Below are 22,707 nucleotides of genomic sequence, written 5' to 3'. Positions count from 1 at the left end.
GGCCCAATCTGAAAAACTGATGCTTATGACATCACAGGCATCTAACTGCCCCTCCACTTAAAATAATTGGCTACATTTTTTGAGTGGCAGCAAAGCCAGCCAATCAGTAATGAGATTGCAAGTTAAGCCAGTAGGGGGAGCCAAATAGGTGCAAAACCACTTGTTTAAAATCCCCCACCCTAATAAAGCTATCTGAGAGAGGTTTTTAGGAAGCTTCTAAGGCATTACAGACCCAAACAAAAACATTTGTCTACATGTCACATCACAGAACAAGAATAAATACCCCGTTCAATCATTCTATGTCACCTTTAGTCACGTGAACTTCAGTAACATATCTCTAATTTCTATCTACTTTAAATAAGCAGTCTGCCTGTAACAAACATCTCAAGAGTCATACGAATAAAGGCTGGATGAGAGCGTAATCATTGGACGTATACTTATTGTCCTATTGCTCATTTTTCATCCTCCTGCTTTCACCCACACACTTCTGGTATCTTCATCCCTCTGCCCCAGACCAGATACCTGGCTGTGATCCCGCCGGGCAGCCCTGATCAGTACGCCGGCTCAGTTCGGCATGAAAGCAGTGCGTCAGGTCCAGACAACGCCGCGTGAGTACGTCCAGCTTTGCTTTGATATCTGCAGGACATCCAGATGGCCATTCTGATGAAAACTGATACAACAGCAGGTCAAGGAAAAATACTCAACTTTTACATTTAGCAGATGGTTTTATCTAGAAATGAGGAAAACAACAAAGCAATTCATCTAATAATACAAGAAGTTTGAATAAAAACAGAGCTTTTCGAGTCAATAGGTGAAGTCAACCGGTGAGTGCAGGCTTATGCTGCACTACATTTTAACAATTAATACAGACATGCCTTTGCTATGGGAGAGAAAGATATGTTTTATTTTACAGAAATGACACAGGACATTACACATAATTGAAAAGCTTTAATGTAGAATAGGATACAGTTGAGCGGAGTCTCTCAGTAAAACGAGCTCTCTCTGGTACAGACTTGGACTGATGAGTTAGTACTTTATTGCACAACCTGGGGTTAAAACACATAACTTTAAAAAGTTTACAGCAATAAACAAAACAAAGTGCCTGCATCTCATGTTTTTGTTATGGGAAAGTATAAACATTTAAGTGCATTGAAAGAGATGGACATACCAAATCTATTTTCGACTATTATTTAGTACTGATAGTATGCGAATTGGGAAGTAGGGAATGTCTTAACTTGGCAGGCTGTTAAAAAATGAGTCACAAAGCAGACTGGGGCTGATGTTGTTTGCTTTTGGTTCATATGTCACACTTGAAACAAAGGGTCAGTCGGACAAATTGGGCAAACGCAATACATTTTAGAAACTGTTTACAGTACACATGCTATAAGTAATAGTTTAATATGCTATAAACCTAGAACAAGTATTGTATGGTGGTATATTGCTATTTTGAACCAATTTCAGGCTTACCTGATCTGTTTAGTTCTTTGTGATCGCCAAACTGGTAATAAAGGAGACTGTATCCTACAACAACAGATAAAACAAAGTTGTGAGTAAGGTTGCAAAGGGGCGTTAAGTTTTCCGTAAATTTCCAGAAACTTTCCATGGAAAGTTAATCTGGGGTAGGGCTGGGCAAAAAAAATCGCATGCGATTCTCGTGCATGTTTCATCAGTAATGCTGGTTCCTTTTAAGTAGTAAATCGCCATCACCTGCTTTCAGATGGAGCGGCATTTACTACACAAAGCCGTAGTACACCAAGAAGCTAGGCAAAATCACATTTTCCTCGATTATGAATTTTGCCTAGCTTCTCTGTGAAACACAAATCTGTGTAAATGCCGCTGAAAGCAGGTGATGGCGATTTACTACTAAAGCACGAGAATCTAATGCGATTTTTTTGCACAGCCCTAATCTGGGGAATTTCAAATATTTCAAATTGGAAACTTCATGAAGCTTTATGGGAATTTACAGGAACTATTTGAAAATGTATACAAACTATATCATATACAAACATAAATAAACATTTTGTTTGGTCATAAGCAGACATGCATGCAATGTAATACAGAATATCCTGATACTTACGCTCATCAAGCTTGGGTTTATTTGATCAAAAACTCTTTAGAAATCATTCTAATATGAACACACAGCACAAGGAAGTTTAAAAACAAATTTATGTAACTTATCTGAATACATGCAAAGATGGACATTTTGCAAGACATTTTAAAGATGTCAAATAAATCTTTGGTGTCCCCAGGGTAAGTATGTGAAGTTTTAGCTTAAAATACCAAATAGATCATTTATTCTAGCATGTTAAAATTGCCACTTTGTAGGTGTGAGCAAAATGTGACGTTTTTGTTTTGTCCTTTAAAATGCAAATTGACTGATTTCTTCTCTAAATTGCAGTGCCGTGTTTGGATAGTGCATATTAAGGGGCGTTATTATTATAATAAGATCCCCTTCTGACATCACAAGGGGAGCCAAATTTCAATGACCTTTTTTTTCACATGCTTGCAGAGAATGGTTTACTAAACCAAGTTTGTGGGTTTTCCTTTTTCACATTTTCTATGTTGATAGAAGCATTGGCGACCCACTTATGGTACTTAAACAAGGAAAAAGTCAGATTTTTATGATATGTCCCCTTTAACTACATTTAAGGTCCCTGTTATATTTTTGCAAATTACCAGTTTATTCCCGTTAAATCCCATATATTCCCTTTGAACGTTTCCAGCTTTGAAAATTCCTGGAATTTTGCAAGCTAGTTGTAAGTAGGCTGACATATAAAGATTTAACATACAGTACTGTGCAAAGTCTTAGGCCACCACCCCCAGACTTGTTGTTTTAAAAGTTTTGATGAAGTTCCATCCATATTTATTTTTCAATCTTTTTTATTAAGATACAAACAGAAAATACAGGGAATATAAAATAAATAAAAAATATTTTCAGGACTTAATATCTTCTTTAGGCATCGTCTGTGTTTAGTGTGACATCTCTTGGCACTAAACCAATTTTGAGCGCTTTTGACCAGAATGAAGTTAAAAGACTAATTTATTTAAAATTATAAATTAGGATTTAAAGGGGACAGAGAATGAAAAACCATTTTTACCTTGTCTTTGTTAAATAATGGTAGTCTACCCACATTCACAAACATACAAAAAGTGCTAGACATGCTAAACATCTCAGTCTCATAGAAATTCCTCTTTTAGAAATGTCAGCCAGAAAACGGCCCAATCTGAAAAACTGATGCTTATGACATCACAGGCATCTCACTGCCCCTCCACTTTAAAATAATTGGCTACATTTTTTGAGTGGCAGCAAAGTCAGCCAATCAGTAATGAGATTGCAAGTTAAGCCAGTAGGGGGAGCCAAATAGGTGCAAAACCACTTGTTTAAAATCCCCCACCCTAATAGAGCTATCTGAGAGAGGTTTTTAGGAAGCTTCTAAGGCGTTACAGACCCAAACAAAACTTTTTTTGTCTACATGTCACATCAGAGAACAAGGATAAATACTCCGTTCAATCATTCTATGTCACCTTTAATTTCGTTTAGGTTTAAGAGATCCTGCAGTTTCCTGCTATTGCTGAAGTGGAAGGGGAGTTTACCCTAAAAACTTGACACATCAGTTTACATTTTTATACAGTTTTTAATACTATATACACATTTCCTGTATTTTCTGGATGTATTCTATTAAAGAGACTGAGAAACAATTATATATGATCACTATAACATTGCAAAAACAACAAATCTAGACTTTTGCACAGTCCTGTATGTTTGACTAAAGATTAAAGCATAACAACATCTCCACATCTCTCACCATATACATACCATTGTTCATTAGATTGTGAAGTTCCTGTTGTGGACACAGGCACATCTTCACAAAGACGCTGGCAGGACATCTTCATTGACTGATCTGTCAGTGGCTCTTTAGCATTAGTGGTTTCAACACAGATCGTTTGCTGGGATCCTGTGGAAGAGATCTTCTTCTGAGCTGACTGCTTTCCTGCGAAAGCCATACGAGCTTTCTGAACTGAAACCGGCCGTGTAAATATCCCTCCAGAATTAACACTGCTTCCAGTTGATCGCACACGTTGACCGAGTTTTCTTTTATTTTCGTCTTTATGAATGAAGGCTGATTTGTTTCTGCTGTCATTAGGAAGCATTTTGATGTCACCCTCGGAGGAAAGTTCCTTATGATATTCAGACGCACTGCGAATTTTCAGGGCTTTCTTTAAAACTTTATCCAGCAGTTCAATTTCTTGCTGTTCTTTAGGTACAAAATCTAATGTAGAAATTAGAAAAGAGATAATAAACAGCATGGGGATATAAGCAAAATAAACAATTAGCAAACGAATCGATGAATGGATATTCTCTAACCGTCTTTGGTACTGATGGCAGCTGCATGATCCAACCCACTGATGTCAGTCACACGGGTTCTCCTGCAAAAATATGGCATTACTTAAGTGCTTTTTAAAATAAAACCTTTACAACCTTTGTTAGTGGATCTTACATTGAGCATAAAAGGTCCTTGGACTGTCTGATGCTTTCTGTCAGTCTTGATTCTTCAGCTTTGCACATTTTGATGGCTTCATCAATAGCATGAAGCAGAGACATAATCTATATCTGAGCTACAGGTTAGAGACAGAATACACAAACATATACATTATATTGTGTATATATACATGCATAGCATAATACATATAACTGTATTGCACGCTAAATACATAATATTCTATACTAATCTATAGATTATATAACATAGAAGACTGTATTATATTGTATACACATCGTAAAATATAAACATTAGATTGTATCGTATGTATAAAGACTATATTGTATACTAAGTAGTTAAATAGATTATATTGGCCACTTAATTATATTACATAAAGTTACTATCTATCCATATGCAAACATGTTTACAAAGCGGTGACAATACAGAAATAAACTGACAACATTCACACATGGCTTGTTTTTATAACAATAATACAAAGGAAAACCTGTCGTCGGTCATAACTGTTAACTTGAACTTACCTGCATTCGTGTTTATAAAATATTCAAGACTCCATAAACGTTTCAAGTTACCCGCCCGGAAATACACGTTTCTCTCGGAAAAACACTGCTTTAGCTTTCCACGATCCACCGAGTGTATACCTTCGGGATTAAAATGTGTAAAATCTGTCTCTATTCCCAAAGAAATAAACTCAAGATTAGAAAAGCATCGTTAAACTTTAGCGTTGCCCGTATCTACAGATCTACAGAGCGCGACTGCTCTCAGGCAGCGCGACTTCAACTCTCGCGAGAAAGAACGCGATGTCATGTCGTTGCCGTGGAAACAAGAACGCCTGGGCGTGCAGTGTTGATCAGAAACACACATCCAGCGCTTCATATGATGGAGTCACACAGAGAGTTTGGGAAAGCGGTTACAGTGCAGATTACTGTGTTGAGAGGAAATCATTTGGTAAGTTGGAAAAAGCAGTGTCTGTTAAATAACATTAAACAGGCATTTAATAAATGTTCAGATAGTTCATAAAGTGTTTCCTGTTGAGTATGTACTCTTGAAGACATCTTTAATAAAGAAAAATCATTGGTAAAAGCCACAAACTTTTGTTTTGTGCATCTTGAACATAATATTGGAGATTTTTGGAGACATCCTGCGGCTTTGCTCAGAACGATCGACGTATGACATCAAAACATCGCGAGAGCACAGCTTTTGGGTCGCTCTCGCTGTACTTTTACGTCATACGGCGATCGGTGTGCGCAGCGCCACACAAAGTCAATAGAAAGGGATTAAAGGGATAGTTCACCCAAAAATTAAAATTCTGTCATCATTTACTGACTAATACAAACCTGTATAAATGTCTTTATTCTGATGAACACGAAGGAAGATATTTTGAGAAATGTTTGTAACCAAACCAACAATAAGCCCTATTCGCTTCCATAGTAGGAGAAAATAATACTATGGAAGTCAATGGGGATCATGAACGGTTTGGCTACAAGCATTTCTCAAAATATCTTTCTCCATGAAGATATCAGGACAAAATAAATTTTTACAAGTTTGTAACAACATGAGAGTAAGTAAATGATGACAGGATTTTCATTTTTGGGTGAACTATCCGTTAAAGTTTATGCGGTTTAAACGTAAAGTGCAGCGTTTTGCAAACCAAACCATGAGCTGCCATCGAATTCGGATGACGGGTTGCACGCACTTTATTCAATGAAGTTCAATGCATTGAATGTGCTTACTTAAGTCATGTGACTGAGCCTTTAAATTGTTTGACTTTCAATGTCATTGTAGAGTCATTAAATAGCTTATAATATAATTTAAATACAGTTAGGGCATGTTTACGATTTTTGGTTAATTTCTATATTTTATGGATATTTCAGAGAGGCAGCGGGGCTGAATCATGTCTCAGTTTTGTCCGTGTGGAGTTTAATGGATGTGCTCTGGGAGACTCGCAAAAACTGGATGTTGCTGTGGACAAGGATGCAGTTTACAACTTCACCTGTAGTTTTGAATGTTCAGAAGGAGCCCAAACCCTGGATGACCTGGCACATAAACCTGTCATATGTGAGCAAAAAATTTGTTCAGGAAAAATTTGAAGTGTCCTTTATTTGCCAATTGCTTTATTTCATTGTGTCCTGGACCACCATACTGCAATGCAAAAGCATATAAACCTATGATTTTGTTGTGTGTTTGACATTCAGTAACAGTCGTTGAAATTTTACCCAAAGAGAAGAAGCAGAAAGAGGAGAAAACTGCTGTTCTGGGTCAGGCTGTAGTGGATCTTCTGCCTCTGCTGAAAGGTAAAAACACTTTTCAATCCTGTTTATAAATCCTTCAGAAACCCTATAGGATTAAGACAGTTGTATCTTTTATTTCAGGTCAGTGTAGATTCTTATCCTGTGTGCAGCTTCATTTGGCATCCGGATCACCTGTAGATGACGGTGTAAAAGTAAGACACGCTTTATTCTCATTTTACAATGATATTGGCAGAGCAATGGACAGTAATCTCAGACTTTGAATTTCAGTCAGTGATATTATATTTTTCAAGAATAATTCATATCTGAATTGTATTTTCCATTGTTGCATTAAAGGCACAATATGTAGAATTTTCACCACTAGAGGTCGCTATTTCACAGTAACAATAACAACGGCGATTAAAGGATTATTTCACTTTCATAAAAAATCTGATAAATTACTCGATGTCATCCAGGGTGTTAATGTCTTTCTTTGGTTAGTCGAAAAGAAAAACTTTTTCCATATAGTGGACTTTAGTGGACCTCAACAGTTTACAGTTTCAATGCCTTTTAAAATTGCAATTTCAATGCAGCTTCAAAAGGTTTTAAATGATCCCACCTGATATATCATCTGATATTATCTCTTCTAGCTTTCCAATTTTCTTTTGAAGTGTGTAAATTTCATGCATGCTCTTTTTTTAAGCCCACTCTAGATGTGTCAGTCAGCGTTCAAGAACCTTTGCTCTCAGATGTCCAGATCTCTGAATCCAATCTGTTGATGGTCACCGTGGAGACGGCGTACTCCATTCCTGACATCTGGAATGCCGCATCCACACCTCCATCCAGCTATGTGGCCGCCCTGCAGATACCCCTATCAGCTGGGGTAAGATTGCCCCGTTAAACACTGGATGGAAGAATATTTAAGCACATGCAAATAAGTGAAATGTTTCTAGTTTTTTATTTTTTTTACAGGAAGCTCAAGCGTTATTGTTCTCCAATGGCACAGTAAAGATGGGTGGCGAAAGGGAAACAGTGCCAAGGCCCAAAAAATGGCCAGTGGGGCCCCTCCTCGCTCCAGGGGCCGAAATCATTGAGGGCCAGTTTATTGACACAGAACCCATGGATATGGGTCACGGAGACCTTACAGATATCGAGGTGACCTGCTGAGCATTAATATTCGGGATGCTCTCAAGAGACATGACATGGCACAGCTTGTGTATTGTTCTTTGTGTGTTTTAGGACATGGATTTTAGAGCAGACGCAGAGTGTAACAGGAAAAGAGTGAGCTGGGACACAATGCAGCGTTGTTTTATTGACACGGGAGGCGTGGCCTGGTGAGTACACACCTCGTTTATTCACATTTGATATCATCATCTCATTTTTTTAAATGTCTGTTTGGTAGAAATGACAGCGTATACCTCCTCTTTTTCTCAGTCTGTCCCGCAAGATTGCAGAATGCAGACTGTGGCCCATCGAAATCATGAGATGCACTCAAACAGCGCCAACTAAATCTGCAAAGAACAGCAAAGAAAAGCAGGCAAGCATTCGCATTTGTCTCAGTGCTGAGAGGACAGAAAGTGAAAGAAGAAGGGGAAAATGGGATTTTTTTAATGTCACAAGAATCAAACTTGGGTTGCCCACATGTGTGCCAACACATTTCCAATAAGTGAAACATCAATCCTGATACCACCCATCACAGACAAACAATATCAAACATCAAGTCATGATTCATTATTGCGTAAAGTTACTGATATAAACACAATATAACATTAATATTTCTGTCTGTTATAGGGGGAAGATGAGGCTCAGATCTCATTTCATGGAGTGGTGTACATGGACCTGGCACCGCTGTTGTACCCAGGTGTTCGCCGTATACATGGAGCGTACAGGATCTATCCATTTTATGAGTCTGATCTTCTGGCTAAGGTAAATGAGAGGTTATTTTTGACTTGTTTTCAGTAAAAATATAAAAAAATTCTATGATAATTTTCTTTAAATGACCTAAGAAAATAAGTCTAGTTTTTAGACAATAAATATTACATTTAAATATAATAAATAAATATAATAAAACTTTTTTTCTTAAATACTTAATTTCAGAAAAAATCTAGAATTTTTTCTTACCCCATTGGCAGATCTTTTTTGCTTGTTTTAAACACAAATTCACTTAAATTTTGTGTTTTTTGTCTAAAAACTAGATTTATTTTCTTAGGTCATTTTGCTCATCAAAAAAATGCATCTTCATTTAAAAAAAATCTATATTTCTAGTGCTGGGCAAAGATTTATCGCAATTAATCGCACATAAAATAAAAGTGATTTTTTGCATAATATATGAGGGTTTGCTGTTTGTAATTATTATGTATAAATACACAGACATTTATTTATGTATGTATTTAAGAAACATTTACATGCGTATATATATTTATTTATTATTTATTAAAAAAAATTGATATATAAATAAAAATGTTCTGAAATGTATATATGTACGTGTCTGTGTATACATATATTATGCAATGAGTTATTATTTGATGAGCAAAATGCACTTTTATTTTGTATGCAATTAGTGGTGATTAATCTTTGCCCAGGACTAATTTATACTGAAAACAAAACAAAAATATTAAGTAAGAAAGTCATTTTTTTGCAGTACATACACTCGTGTGTGGAAAGAACCAGATTAAAATTCAGAATTTATGATTTATAGTCACTTATGATATTGCATAATTAATGTCTTATTCTTTTACAAGATTTTCTGTTGCTTTAAAGTTACCCTTTTGGATTAAAGATATAGTTTAGCATATCATTAAAATTTCGTTTTTTGCATGTTGTTTCAAACCTGTATGGCCTTTTCTTTTGGGGAACACAAAAGATGTAATTTTAACAATGCACTGGTGTTTTTCTGCATGGAGTTACAATGAATAGAGCTTACAAGCTTTATAAAGGCACCATAAACACTTCAGTCTCTATTCATTGTAATTGTATGAGTAAAAACAAGAAGTCCCAAACCATTGTTCTGCAGGCTCAGAGAACACACAGCGTTCTGAAGGAGCAACTCAGAGCACCAGGGAACAAAGATGCTTTCAAAAAGGTACTAAACAAACTGTTTATTTTCCCACCATCAACCTATGTGAGGTTCTTTGTAACAGCAAGAAAGTCAAATGGAGGCTTTGGCTTTTCAGGGGACTCGCTCCCTCTAAAGTTCAAGGGGGATCTCAGAAATGTGATCATTTACTTTTTATTATCATTTACATTTACTTACAAAGATCACTTACCAAAAAAATGTAAAAGTGCGCAAAAATCAAAGATTTCAATATTAAAACTATACTACGTCTCAAAAAGTCTCATTTGTGTTATTTTTTAAAGGTGCCAAAGAATGTACACTGCAAAAAATGACTTTCTTACTTAGTATTTTTGTCTTGTTTTCAGTAGAAATATCTAAAAATTCTTAAATTATGATGCTTTTTCTTGATGAGCAAAATAACCTAAGTTAAATTAAAAATAACTCTAGTTTATAGCCAAAAAATATATATAATTTAAGTAAATTTAAAGCAAAAATATCTACCAATGAGGTGAGAAAAAAAATCTACAAATAAGTTTTCGTTTTTCTTAAACACTTAATAACCCCATTGGCAGATAATTTAGCTTGTTTTAAACACAAATTCACTTCAATTGTATAGTTTTTCCCTAAAAACCAGACGTATTTTTTTAGGTTATTTTGCTCATCAAGAAAATACATCTTGATTTAAGAATTTTTAGATATTTTTACTGAAAACAAGACAAAAATACTAAGTAAGAAAGTCATTTTTTTGCAGTGTAAAACTGTATGCACTGCAAAAAAATGATTTTCAAGAAAAAAATTCTTAATATTTTTGTCTTGTTTTCAGTAAAAATATCTAACAATTCTTAAAGAAGATGCTTTTGCTTGATGAGCAAAACGACCCAAGAAAATAAGTCTAGTTTTTAGACCAAAAATATCAAATTTAAGTAATTTTGTAAAACTGTATGCACTGCAAAAAATGATTTTCAAGAAAAAAATTCTTAGTATTTTTGTCTTGTTTTCAGTAAAAATATCTAGAAATTCTTAAACGAAGATGCTTTTGCTTGATGAGCAAAACGACCCAAGAAAATAAGTCTAGTTTTTAGACCAAAAAAATCTAATTTAAGTAATTTTGTGCATAAAACAAGCAAAAAAATCTGTCAATGGGATTAGCAATTTTTTCTTGAATTTAGTGTTTAAGAAAAATGTTCAAGAATTTTTTGCTTACCCCATTGGCAGATTTTTTTTGCTTGTTTATGCACAAAATCACTTAAATTTTGTATTGTTTTTGTCTAAAAACTAGACTTAGTTTCTTGGGTCGTTTTGCTCATCAAGAAAAAGCATCTTCGTTTAAGAATTTTTAGATATTTTTACTGAAAACAAGACAAAAATACTAAGTAAGAAAGTCATATTTTTGCAGTGTAAAACTGTATGCACTGCAAAAAATGATTTTCAAAAAAAAAAATTATTAGTATTTTTGTCTTGTTTTCAGTAAAAATATCTACAAATTCTTAAACGGAGATGCTTTTGCTTGATGAGCAAAACGACGTAAGAAAATAAGTCTAGTTTTTAGACCAAAAATATCAAATTTAAATAATTTTGTGCATAAAAAAGGCAAAAAAAACTACCAATAGGATAAGCAATTTTTTCTTGAATTTAGTGTTTAAGAAAAATGTTCAAGATTTTTTTGCTTACCCCATTGGCAGATTTTTTTGCTTGTTTATGCACAAAATCACTTAAATTTTGTATTTTTTGTCTAAAAACTAGGCTTATTTTCTTGGGTCGTTTTGCTCATCAAGAAAAAGCATCTTCGTTTAAGAATTTTTAGATATTTTTACTGAAAACAAGACAAAAATACTAAGTAAGAAAGTCATTTTTTTGCAGTGTAAAACTGTATGCACTGCAAAAAATGATTTTCAAGAAAAAAATGCTTTTTCTTAATAAGCAAAACGACACAAAAAATAAGTCTAGTTTTTAGACCAAAAATATCAAATTTAAGTAATTATGTGCATAAAACAAGCAAAACAAAAAATGCCAATGGGATAAGCAATTTTTTCTTGAATTTAGTGTTTAAGAAAAATTTTCAAGATTTTTTTTGCTTACCCCATTAGCAGATTTTTTTTGCTTTTTTTATGCAAAAAAATCACTTAAATTTTGTATTTTTTGTCTAAAAACTAGACTTATTTTCTTGGGTCGTTTTGCTCATCAAGAAAAAGCATCTTAATTTAAGAATTTTTAGATATTTTTACTGAAAACAAGACAAAAATACTAAGTAAAAAAGTCACTTGTATTATTCATGACCCTTCAATAAAGGTACTAATAGACCATTTCATTTAAAGGTAAATCCTATAGGTTGTAAATGGACGTGGAAAACTGTTTCTGGATCATTTTGCACTTCTATGTAGATATCAGGGAACAATTTAACAGATCATTTCATTGCATTCTTTGGCACCGTTAAGGTAAAAGAGCAACATCCGAGCAATAAAACCATCATGTAGAACGTCATACACAAGCTGTATGCTAGTATTCATCTGACATGATGGAGTTTTGAGCATCTTTTTCTCTTTCCGTGAATCATTGGGTGTCATGTTTGATGTCCTCTCTGCATCTGTGATTGAGACACACTTTCTAAAGCAATTAGCGGTAATTGGAGCAGATTAGCGGCCGCGTGGTCTGTGGTGAATCATCTTCTCTGCATCATCTGGCCATCTCAGGCTCCCTGTGGTCCGGCAGCAGATGGAGACGGAGAACACACACAAACACTCCAACAACTGAACATCTGATCCGGCGGCTGCTTCGGGTTACATGTTTAGGGATATTAGTTTAATATTTAAGTTGACATTTTTATAGGTTAACCTGAATGAGCAGTAATGATGCTTGACTAAATAAACACAACTGAAACTCAATCTAGGCTAATCCACAGGGGAAACCTGCTCAGACCGACAGTCCACCTGATATGGAGGTGCAGGTGAACATGGAGGGACAGGTCGGTTCATCTGTCAATTATAAATTAAAGCACAAATACCTTTATTTAACTTTATTATTTTTATATAATTAAAGAAAGTTAATGGTTTTCTCAGATGTACGCAGAATCAAGATCGTACATTGTTATTGAAATTGCTTTGGAGAAGCCGCTGGTTCCAAAGAGACCACCGGAAGTGCTGGCCAAACGGTAAATCACGTACAGTACAATAAGCATTGTTGTCATCATCATATAAGCTTACCAATGTGAGAGCAATGTTTAATGTAGTTTAAATAAATCCCTCTATATACCCAAAAATACATGTTTATTTAAATAAAGCTATTTTTCAAATGCTATAAATTAAAGTATGTTTTGTATTGAACCTCAACAATCACTAAGCTTCATTATTGATCCCCTTTTTATTTAGATAAGTGAGTTTTTAATAGCGTATTATTAAACTTTACATTTAATATCTTCAGTCTTCAATATTTGGTTGTGTTTATGGTTTTACGATTGTCTACTTGTATGTTGATCTGTGTATTACAGTGTAATGGAGTTAATCCCACCGAGACCTCCTCTACCTCGACGACCAGCAGGAGCAGAAAGGGTAAGAAAAATATTATTTTCGTATGCTTTCTGTCACATGTTTTATCTCTGTCCTAATCACACAACGTCTTATGTTTTAATAAATCCTTTACAATCTGTATCTCGGGTCAATTTGAAATCTCTAATGCTCTCTTGTGGTCAGAAGTTAGACATGCAGAGTTATAAACATAGCTCATAAATAACCTGAATGAATCTCAGAGAGTCACATGACAATAATACATTTCATGCATTTTGTCAGGCAGTACATGAATATCAGTCTCAGATAGCGAGCGTGGCCGCACAGGTTTTGGATCAGTACCAGCAGCTGTTTGGAGAGGCGTTTGTGCCGGGCGGGATTCCAGTGGATCCAACACTGCAAGAGCATCGCAAAGCCCGACTGATCGGAGAACTCAACTACTCTGGGAAATACTTTGCATTCAAAGAACAGATGAAGGTGATTTTGTATTATAATGCTGAAACAACACCATATGACTGTCACCATCCTCTCTCTGTCCCCTAACACAGTGCTTCCTAACCTTTTTCACTTCAAGGCGCCCCTAAATAAAATTATCTAGAGCTTGGAATGACTAGACACATGTATATTCGCTACTAAAATCATTTTAAGTCATCTAGAGGCCCCCCTGTGGGCCCCGGCCCCGTGGTTGGGAAACAGTGCCTATATGCAGGTTGTTTATGTACCACAATACTTTATGATCTCTTATGATTGACGTATGCATATGTTAACACAGCTGCTCATTAAGGTGGGTTAAGTTACTGAATACTGAAGTGTTGATATGTAAGTGTGGGTAATAATAAATGTACTCATGTTTGTGATGTCACGACTGTTTTGTTGTTTTTGTTGTTGTAGTACTCTGTGGTACGGATTGTCCGGGAGAAGTTGTTGAGGACAGAATCCTTCTCAAGCCCTGAGCAACTCCAGGCATTCTTAAGTCAGCTCTATGTGTTCCTGGTGGATGAGATGCACGCTGCTCTCAATAAGGTGGTGCACATAATACAACACAACACACATTTTGTATATTTTGAAGAGTCAAGTGCATTCGCTCATTCTAGCAAGCTCCTATAGTATTGTTAGTATCTGTGTTCCTCTGAATCAGACTCTGCTCTGAATTCACTTTGAGTCTTGAATCAGACTCTGTTTTCTGAGTAATGTTCCTTTGAATTAGACTCTGCTCTCTGAATCATGTTCTTTGAATCAGACTGCTCTGAATTCATTCTGAATCAAGTTGTTTTGAATCATACTTACATTTTTGAATCATGTTTCTTTGAATCAGACTGCTCTAAATTCATTCTAAATCATGTTCCTCTGAATCAGACTCTGCTTTGAATTCACCTTTAATCATTTTGTTTTGAATCAGACTTTGCTCTCTTAATCATGTTCTTTTTAATCGGAATCTGCTTTGTGAGTCATGTTTCTCCAAATCAGAATCTGCTCTTTAAAACATGCTTCACTGAATTAGACTCTTTTATCCAAATCATGTTGCTCTAAACCAGACTCTTTTCTCTTAATCATATTACTCTGAATCACACTTTGATGTCTGAATCATGTTCGTCTGAGTCAGACTCTGCTCTTTGAACTATGTTCCTCTGAACCAGACTCTTCTTTCTGAATCATGTTCCTCCGAATCAGACTCTGCTCTTTTTAAACCATGTTCCTTTGAATCAGACTCTGCTCTGTCAATCATGTTCGTCTGAATCAGACTTTGCTCTCTGAATTATGTTCCTCTGATTCAGACTCTTCTCTCTGAATCATGTTTTTCTGTATCAGATTTGATATCTGAATCGTGTTCATCTGAATCAGACTCTTTTCTCTGAATCATGTTCCTCTGAATCAGACTCTTCTTCTGAATCATGTTCATCTGAATCAGACTCTGCTCTCTGAATCATGTTCATCTGAATCAGACTCTGCTCTCTGAATCATATTACTCTGAATCAGACTCCTCTCTCTGAATCATTTTTCTCTGAATCAGATTTGATATCTGAATTTTGTTCATCTGATTCAGACTCTTCTCTCTGAATCATTTTCTTCTGAATCAGACTCTTCCCTCTGAAACATGTTCCTCTGAATCTGCTCTGCTCTCTAAATCATATTACTATGAATCATACTCTGCTCTCTGAATCATCATATTACTATGAATCAGACTTTCATGTTTGAATCATGTTACTCTGATTCAGACTCTTTTCTTTTTAAATTATGTTCCTCCGAATCAGACTCTTCTCTCTGAATCATATTCCTCTGAATCAGACTCTTCTTTCCGAATCATGTTTCTCTGAATCAGATTTGATATCTGAATCTTGTTAATCTGATTCAGACTCTTCTCTCTGAATCATGTTCCTCTGAATCAGACTCTTCTCTCTGAATTATGTTCCTCTGATTCAGACTCTTCTCTCTGAATCATTTTCTTCTGAATCAGACTCTTCCCCCTGAAACATGTTCCTCTGAATCGGGCTCTGCTCTCTAAATCACATTACTATGAATCATACTCTGCTCTCTGAATCATCATATTACTCTGAATCAGACTGTGATGTTTCAATCATGTTCCTCTGATTCAGACACTTTTCTTTTTAAATTATGTTCCTCCGAATCAGACTCTTCTCTCTGAATCATGTTCCTCTGAATCAGACTCTTTTTTCTGAATCATGTTTCTCTGAATCAGATTTGATATCTGAATCTTGTTCATCTGAATCAGACTCTGCTCTCTTGAAACATTTTCCTCTGATTTAGACTCTACTCTATGAAACATGTTACTCTGAATCAGACTCTTCTCTCTGAATCAGGTTCTTCTGAATCAGAATCTTTTCTCTGAATCATGTTCTTCTGAATCAGACTCTTCTCTCTAAATCATGTTCTTCTGAATCAGACTCTTCTCTCTGAATCATGTTACTCTGAATCAGACTCTGCCCTCTGAAACATGTTCCTCTGAATCAGACTATGCTCTGAATTCACTTTGAATCATTTTGTTTTGAATCAGTCTCTTCTCTGTCAATCATATTCTTCTGAATCAGACTCTTTTTTCTGAATCATGTTCTTCTGAATCAGAATCTTCTCTCTGAATCATGTTCCTCTGAATCAGACTCTTCTCTCTAAATCATGTTTCTCTGAATCAGACTCTTCTCTCTGAAACATGTTCCTCTGAATCAGACTCTGCTCTCTGAAACATGTTCCTCTGAATCAGACTATGCTCTGAATTCACTTTGAATCATTTTGTTTTGAAAATCATTTTGTTTTGAATCAGACTCTTCTCTGTCAATCATGTTCTTCTGAATCAGACTCTGCTCTCTGAATCATGTTCTTCTGAATCAGAATCTTCTCTCTGAATTACGTTTGTCTGAATCAGACTTTGATATCTGAATCATGCTCTTCTGAATTAGACTCTGCTCTGAATTCACTTTGAATCATTTTGTTTTCAATAAGACTCTTCTCTTTCAATCATGTTCTTCTGAACCAGACTCTGACCTCTGAATCATGTTCTCCTGAATCAGACTCTGGTCTCTGAATCATGTTTCTCTGAATTAAACTTTGATTTTTCAATCATTAGGCTTGTTCGACTTCATGCGGCACCGCAAGAACCGACAACCAGATGACGTCAAAGTTCAGCGAGAGCAATTTAAACTCCTTTGTATGATTTTATGAATTGCTCTCATTCTTTGACATCATCTGGCTGTCGGTTCTTGCGGCGCTGCATGAAGTCGAACAAGCCTATGTTCTCCTGAATCAGACTCTGCACTTTGAATCATGTTCAACTGAATCAGACTCTTCTCTCTGATTCATGTTCATCTGAATCAGACTCTTTCAGTGGATTCTCAAGACACACATCATGAGCCTCTGCTAAGCTGCTCTCAGCTCAAACTCTTCGCCAAAGAGGCCGAACTCAACACAGACTACCAGCAGGCCGCACAGTATTATCAAGAGGTAAACTTCCTACATTTACTGACTTGAATAAAATGATTATAGAAATTGAATTGCTGAAGTCTGTAACAACATTTTTAAGATAAAACTAACATTGGTGTTATAAGAAATTTCAAGATGTGACGGTTGAGAATGTTTTTTTTGTGTAGTGTCTGGTTCGAGACGGCAGTGACCCGTCCCACTGGTTTGATTATGGGGCATTTTACATGCGGACCGCTGAGCACATTAAAGCAGAGGAGTGTTTCCAGCAGGCCCTGTCCATTGATCAAACACACACATCCAGGTTAAATAATGAGAAGAGCTCTGGTACATTACAGTCACATCTAAATATAGCGCTGAAATCTTATTTAACTGGCCTTTGTTCTGCTTTGTGCAGTTTGATCATGTGTGGGGTCCTGTCAGAGATAAATGGACGTTATGAGGATGCTGAGACCTTCTTTGAAAGAGCCACATGTGTTGAGCCCAGCAATGTGGTTGCCTGGACCGTATTAGGTGGGATTTTGGAAAAAGAGCATTTGGGTTATGAAATATTACTTTTTAAATATAATGCTGAGAAACTTTCTGAATATGGTTTCAGGTCTGTTTTGCCAGTCTCAGGATAAGTCCATCCAAGCCGAAATGGCTTTTCTGGAGGCCAATAAACAGCTTAGTTCAGTCCTGCAGAACAGGCCAATGTGTGGGACAGAGATAACCTCTCATCCTCACACTGAGTCTGGTGAGAAGAAGCAACAGGAGGACAAAACCACAGCTGGCAAGTCTGAGGAGACAGGTGACTTCTTCATCTGCTCAGTGCCAAAAGCCCATAGGTGATCTATGAACATTTGCTTTATAGGTGGAGAAACTCTGAATAAAGAAAACAAACTTCAGATCATCCAGGATTGTAAACAAGAAGCACGTCATCAAATTTCCCCCTCCAGTGTCAAAACCACCATATACATGGAGACTGTGCGATTTCTATTGCAGAACTATGCTTTACAGGTCAGAAGTACTAAATAAAGAGCCTAGTCACACTTTTCTTGATCTTTTCATATAAAATAAAACCTATTGTTTCGTGGAAAGTGCGTCAAATACAAACAAAGTGATAAAAATGACGATATGATTGTGTTTGGTGTGATCCAGATGGCACAGCGGGCGCTGGCACAAGAGCTTCTCTCTCCCGATCGTGGACTTGGCTCATATCATCTCGCTCTGGCCCAGCTACAGCTGCTGAGAGGAGATCATAGCAGTGCTGAGGAGAGCCTGAGAGAGGCACTGATGGACAACTATGAGGTGTGCTTATTCTTAGATGGCTGTATGATGAAATGCTTAAATTCTGAGACTTTGGATGCTTTTATGTAAATGTGATTCCCATAGGATCCAGATATATGGGCCCTGTGGGGTCACCTGCATTACATGAGAAGGGATTTCTCTCAAGCTCAGAGCTGCTATGAACGGACACTGGACTCTGTTCTGGATGCTTCGGACAAACACTCAATATATCTCCGCCTGGGTTCAATCTATCTGCAGGATGGAGAGGTAAGATGGAGTTCAGATTTAGGAAGTTTGTGTGCTTTATACACAGATTCTGACCTTGCAGTCTTTTTAAGCTAATTTGCCCAGATTGTTTAATTAAAGTTTCTACAGGTTAAATAATTACATATCTAAAATTAAATATTAGTATTAGAAACGTAATTCTTTAATACAAAAAATAAAAACATGTTTTTTTATGAATGTCTTCTCTTTTTCAACTCTGAGTTGGCATCCCTGAATTTTATATTTAAGAGTAATGTAGAGTAACTTTTTAAATGACAATTTTAATGTGTGTGTGTTTTAACTCATTGTAGTATAAAAAAGCCAAATCTACATTCCTGCAAGCATGCAGAAGCTCTCCCTCTTGTCTTACATGGCTTGGGCTGGGAACAGCATGCTATAGAGTGAGTATATACGCATAATGGTATAGAGTGAGTATATATAATGCTATAGAGTAATCAATCAATCAAATTGCTGTTGGTTTGTTTTGATTTAAGCCTTCATAATAAAAACATACAGCTAAGTAGCACAATAAAACAATAAATATGTTTTGACAAAAATCTTGAAAAGAGATTTATCTCGTTTTGGAACAAAACTCTTCATATAATGCTGCAGAGTGAGTATATGTAATGCTATAGAGTAAGTATATATGCATAATGCTTTAGAGGAAGTATATATAAAGCTATACAGTGAGTATATGTAATGCTATAGAGTGAGTATATATGCATAATGCTATAGAGTAAGTATGTATAATGCTGCAGAGTGAGTGTATATGCATAATGCAATGGAGGAAGCATATATAATGTTATAAAGTGAGCATATATATAATTCTATAGATTAAGTATTTATAATGCTATAGAGTGAGTATATGTTATAGAGTGAGTATATATATGCATAATGCAATGGAGAAAGGATATATAATGCTATAAAGTAAGTATATATAATGCTATAGATTAAGTATTTAGAATGCTAAAGAGTAAGTGTGCATAATGCAGAGTGAGAATATATGCATAATGCTATAGATTAAGTATTTATAATGCTATAGAGTGAGTATATATTCATAATGCAATGGAGGAAGCATATATAATGCTATAAAGTGAGTATATATATATTTCTATAGATTAAGTAGTTATAATGCTATAGAGTGAGTATATATTCATAATGCAATGGAGGAAGTATATATAATGCTATAAAGAAAGTATATATAATGCTATAGATTAAGTATTTAGAATGCTATAGAGTGAGTATATGTTATAGAGTGAGTATATATATATGCATAATGCAATGGAGAAAGGATATATAATGCTATAAAGTAAGTATATATAATGCTATAGATTAAGTATTTAGAATGCTATAGAGTGAGTATATGTTATAGAGTGAGTATATATATGCATAATGCAATGGAGAAAGGATATATAATGCTATAAAGTAAGTATATATAATTCTATAGATTAAGTATTTATAATGCTATAGAGTAGTGTGCATAATGCTACAGAGTGAGTATATATGCATAATCATATAGAGGAAGTATATATAATTCTATAAAATTAGTATATATAATGCTATAGAATAAGTATTTATAATGCTATAGAGTAAGTGTGCATAATGCAGAGTGAGTATATATGCATAATGCTATAGATTAAGTATTTATAATGCTATAGAGTGAGTATATATTCATAATGCAATGGAGGAAGTATATATAATGCTATAAAGTAAGTATATATAATGCTATAGATTAAGTTTTTAGAATGCTATAGAGTATATATTCATAATGCAATGGAGGAAGTATATATAATGCTATTAAGTAAGTATATATAATGCTATAGATTAAGTATTTAGAATGCTATAGAGTGAGTATATGTTATAGAGTGAGTATATATATGCATAATGCAATGGAGAAAGGATATATAATGCTATAAAGTAAGTATATATAATTCTATAGATTAAGTATTTATAATGCTATAGAGTAGTGTGCATAATGCTACAGAGTGAGTATATATGCATAATCATATAGAGGAAGTATATATAATTCTATAAAATTAGTATATATAATGCTATAGAATAAGTATTTATAATGCTATAGAGTAAGTGTGCATAATGCAGAGTGAGTATATATGCATAATGCTATAGATTAAGTATTTATAATGCTATAGAGTGAGTATATATTCATAATGCAATGGAGGAAGTATATATAATGCTATAAAGTAAGTATATATAATGCTATAGATTAAGTATTTAGAATGCTATAGAGTATATATTCATAATGCAATGGAGGAAGTATATATAATGCTATTAAGTAAGTATATATAATGCTATAGATTAAGTATTTAGAATGTTATAGAGTGACTATGATATAGAGTGAGTATATATTCATAATGCAATGGAGGAAGTATATATAATGCTATAAAGTAAGTATATATAATGCTATAGATTAAGTATTTAGAATGTTATAGAGTGAGTGTATATATATGCATAATGCAATGGAGAAAGGATATATAATGCTATAGAGTGAGTATATGTTATAGAGTGAGTATATATGCATAATGCAATGGAGGAAGTATATATAATGCTATAGATTAAGTATTTATAATGCTATAGAGTAAGTGTGCATAATGCTACAGAGTGAGTATATCTGCATAATCCTATAGAGGAAGTATATATAATTCTATAAAATTAGTATATATAATGCTATAGAGTGAGTATATGTTATAGAGTGAGTATATATGCAAAATGCAATGGAGGAAGTATATATAATACTATAGAGTGAGTATATGTTATAGAGTGAGTATATATGCATAATGCAATGGAGGAAGTATATATAATGCTATAGATTAAGTATATATAATGCTATAGAGTGAGTATATGTTATAGAGTGAGTATATATGCATAATGCAATGGAGGAAGTATATATAATGCTATAAAGTAAGTATATAATGCTATAGTTTAAGTATTTATAATGCTATAGATTAAGTGTGCATAATGCTACAGAGTGAGTATATGAAATGCTATAGAGTGAGTATATATGCATAATGCTATGGAGGAAGTATATATAATTCTATAAAGTGAGTATATATACTGCTATAGATTAAGTTTTTATAATGCTATAGAGTGAGTATATATGCATAATACTATAGAGTATTTATTATGGTATAGAATGAGTATATTTAATGCTATAGGGTTAGTATTTATCTATAATAAAATCAGACATTCAGTGCCTTTTGTGATATTCCAGCTTAGTTCTGCATGTTAATGATCTGTATTTGCTTGCTATGATTTTAGTTGGATGAACTAACAGAGGCTGAAGATGCCCTGACTGAAGCTAATGCACTAAACAACAGGAACGCTGAGGTTTGGGGCTTCCTGGCTTTAGTCTGTTTACGGGTATGTGATGTCATGATGCATATTAATGCACCTTTTCATTTAGTTCCTCAATTTGCACTTCTTTGTTTTTATACATCAACTATTACAATTAAATAAGTCTTCATTTATATGTTCTACATGTATGGAGTATATTTCATTCTTTGTAATGTTTGTCCTTTCAGGCTGGTAAAAAGCTTGAGGCTGAACAGTCATATAAATATGCTATAAAGGTTTGTATTATTTAATTACATTATATTTACATTTATGCATTTGGTGTATGATTTTATCCAATATGATTTACAGTGTAAGACTTTCATCTGTATGTGTGTTCCCTGGGATCAATCCAATGACCTTTGCGTTACTTACTCTAGTTTTAGCTTGAAGTGGTTTTGAAATATATCTCATTATGTGTTTTTGTTTCCACAGATGAATTTACAGAAAGAATCTCTTCTGCAGGAGATTCATGACCTGCAGGCACGTGTTGGATTTGGAAACCCTTCCTTTTGATCATATTTTCTTGTAACTGTTATTTTCTATGATCCTAATGAAAAGTGTGTGAATGGAAATAAAAGTAATACAAAAGACTGATAACTGTGTGTTTACTG

The 22,707-nt window shown here is 34.7% G+C and overlaps 2 protein-coding genes across 4 annotated transcripts in view; one reads left to right on the top strand and one right to left on the bottom strand.

The window, feature by feature from the left end:
* tedc2 (tubulin epsilon and delta complex 2) overlaps positions 1-5,274 on the bottom strand; it is a 13,865-nt gene extending 8,591 nt beyond the window's left edge. The window contains exons 1-7 of one of the 2 annotated variants that reach the window (XM_065253176.2): positions 5,021-5,274; positions 4,500-4,617; positions 4,367-4,428; positions 3,818-4,271; positions 1,468-1,521; positions 968-1,046; positions 523-670 (exon numbers count right to left, since the gene is read on the bottom strand). In XM_065253176.2, the coding sequence (XP_065109248.1) occupies positions 523-670; positions 968-1,046; positions 1,468-1,521; positions 3,818-4,271; positions 4,367-4,428; positions 4,500-4,603 (901 nt within the window). In that variant the 5' untranslated portion in view covers positions 4,604-4,617; positions 5,021-5,274. The remainder of the gene's footprint in view (positions 1-522; positions 671-967; positions 1,047-1,467; positions 1,522-3,817; positions 4,272-4,366; positions 4,429-4,499; positions 4,618-5,020) is intronic. The other variant, XM_065253177.2, reaches the window with a different exon arrangement.
* cfap70 (cilia and flagella associated protein 70) lies at positions 5,154-22,707 on the top strand. Of its 2 annotated transcripts, none has more exons than XM_073813799.1 (26): positions 5,154-5,447; positions 6,374-6,557; positions 6,695-6,793; positions 6,872-6,942; positions 7,431-7,610; positions 7,700-7,882; positions 7,967-8,061; positions 8,162-8,264; positions 8,519-8,653; positions 9,741-9,809; positions 12,682-12,744; positions 12,839-12,930; positions 13,267-13,327; positions 13,589-13,759; positions 14,174-14,305; positions 17,111-17,236; positions 17,383-17,516; positions 17,610-17,725; positions 17,811-17,984; positions 18,066-18,211; positions 18,353-18,502; positions 18,587-18,748; positions 19,057-19,146; positions 22,022-22,123; positions 22,285-22,332; positions 22,529-22,707. In XM_073813799.1, the coding sequence occupies exons 1-26, from the start codon at positions 5,154-5,156 to the stop codon at positions 22,607-22,609; spliced, it is 3,261 nt and encodes a 1,086-aa protein (XP_073669900.1). In that variant the 3' UTR covers positions 22,610-22,707. The 2 variants fall into 2 exon arrangements, with proteins under 2 accessions (XP_073669900.1, XP_065109266.1); XM_065253194.2 differs by having other exon boundaries at positions 13,565-13,759.

The sequence above is a fragment of the Paramisgurnus dabryanus genome, chromosome 3, assembly GCF_030506205.2.
Source record: "Paramisgurnus dabryanus chromosome 3, PD_genome_1.1, whole genome shotgun sequence".
Classification (NCBI taxonomy): Eukaryota; Metazoa; Chordata; class Actinopteri; order Cypriniformes; family Cobitidae; genus Paramisgurnus; species Paramisgurnus dabryanus.
This window is presented reverse-complemented; position numbering and strand designations above follow the sequence as displayed.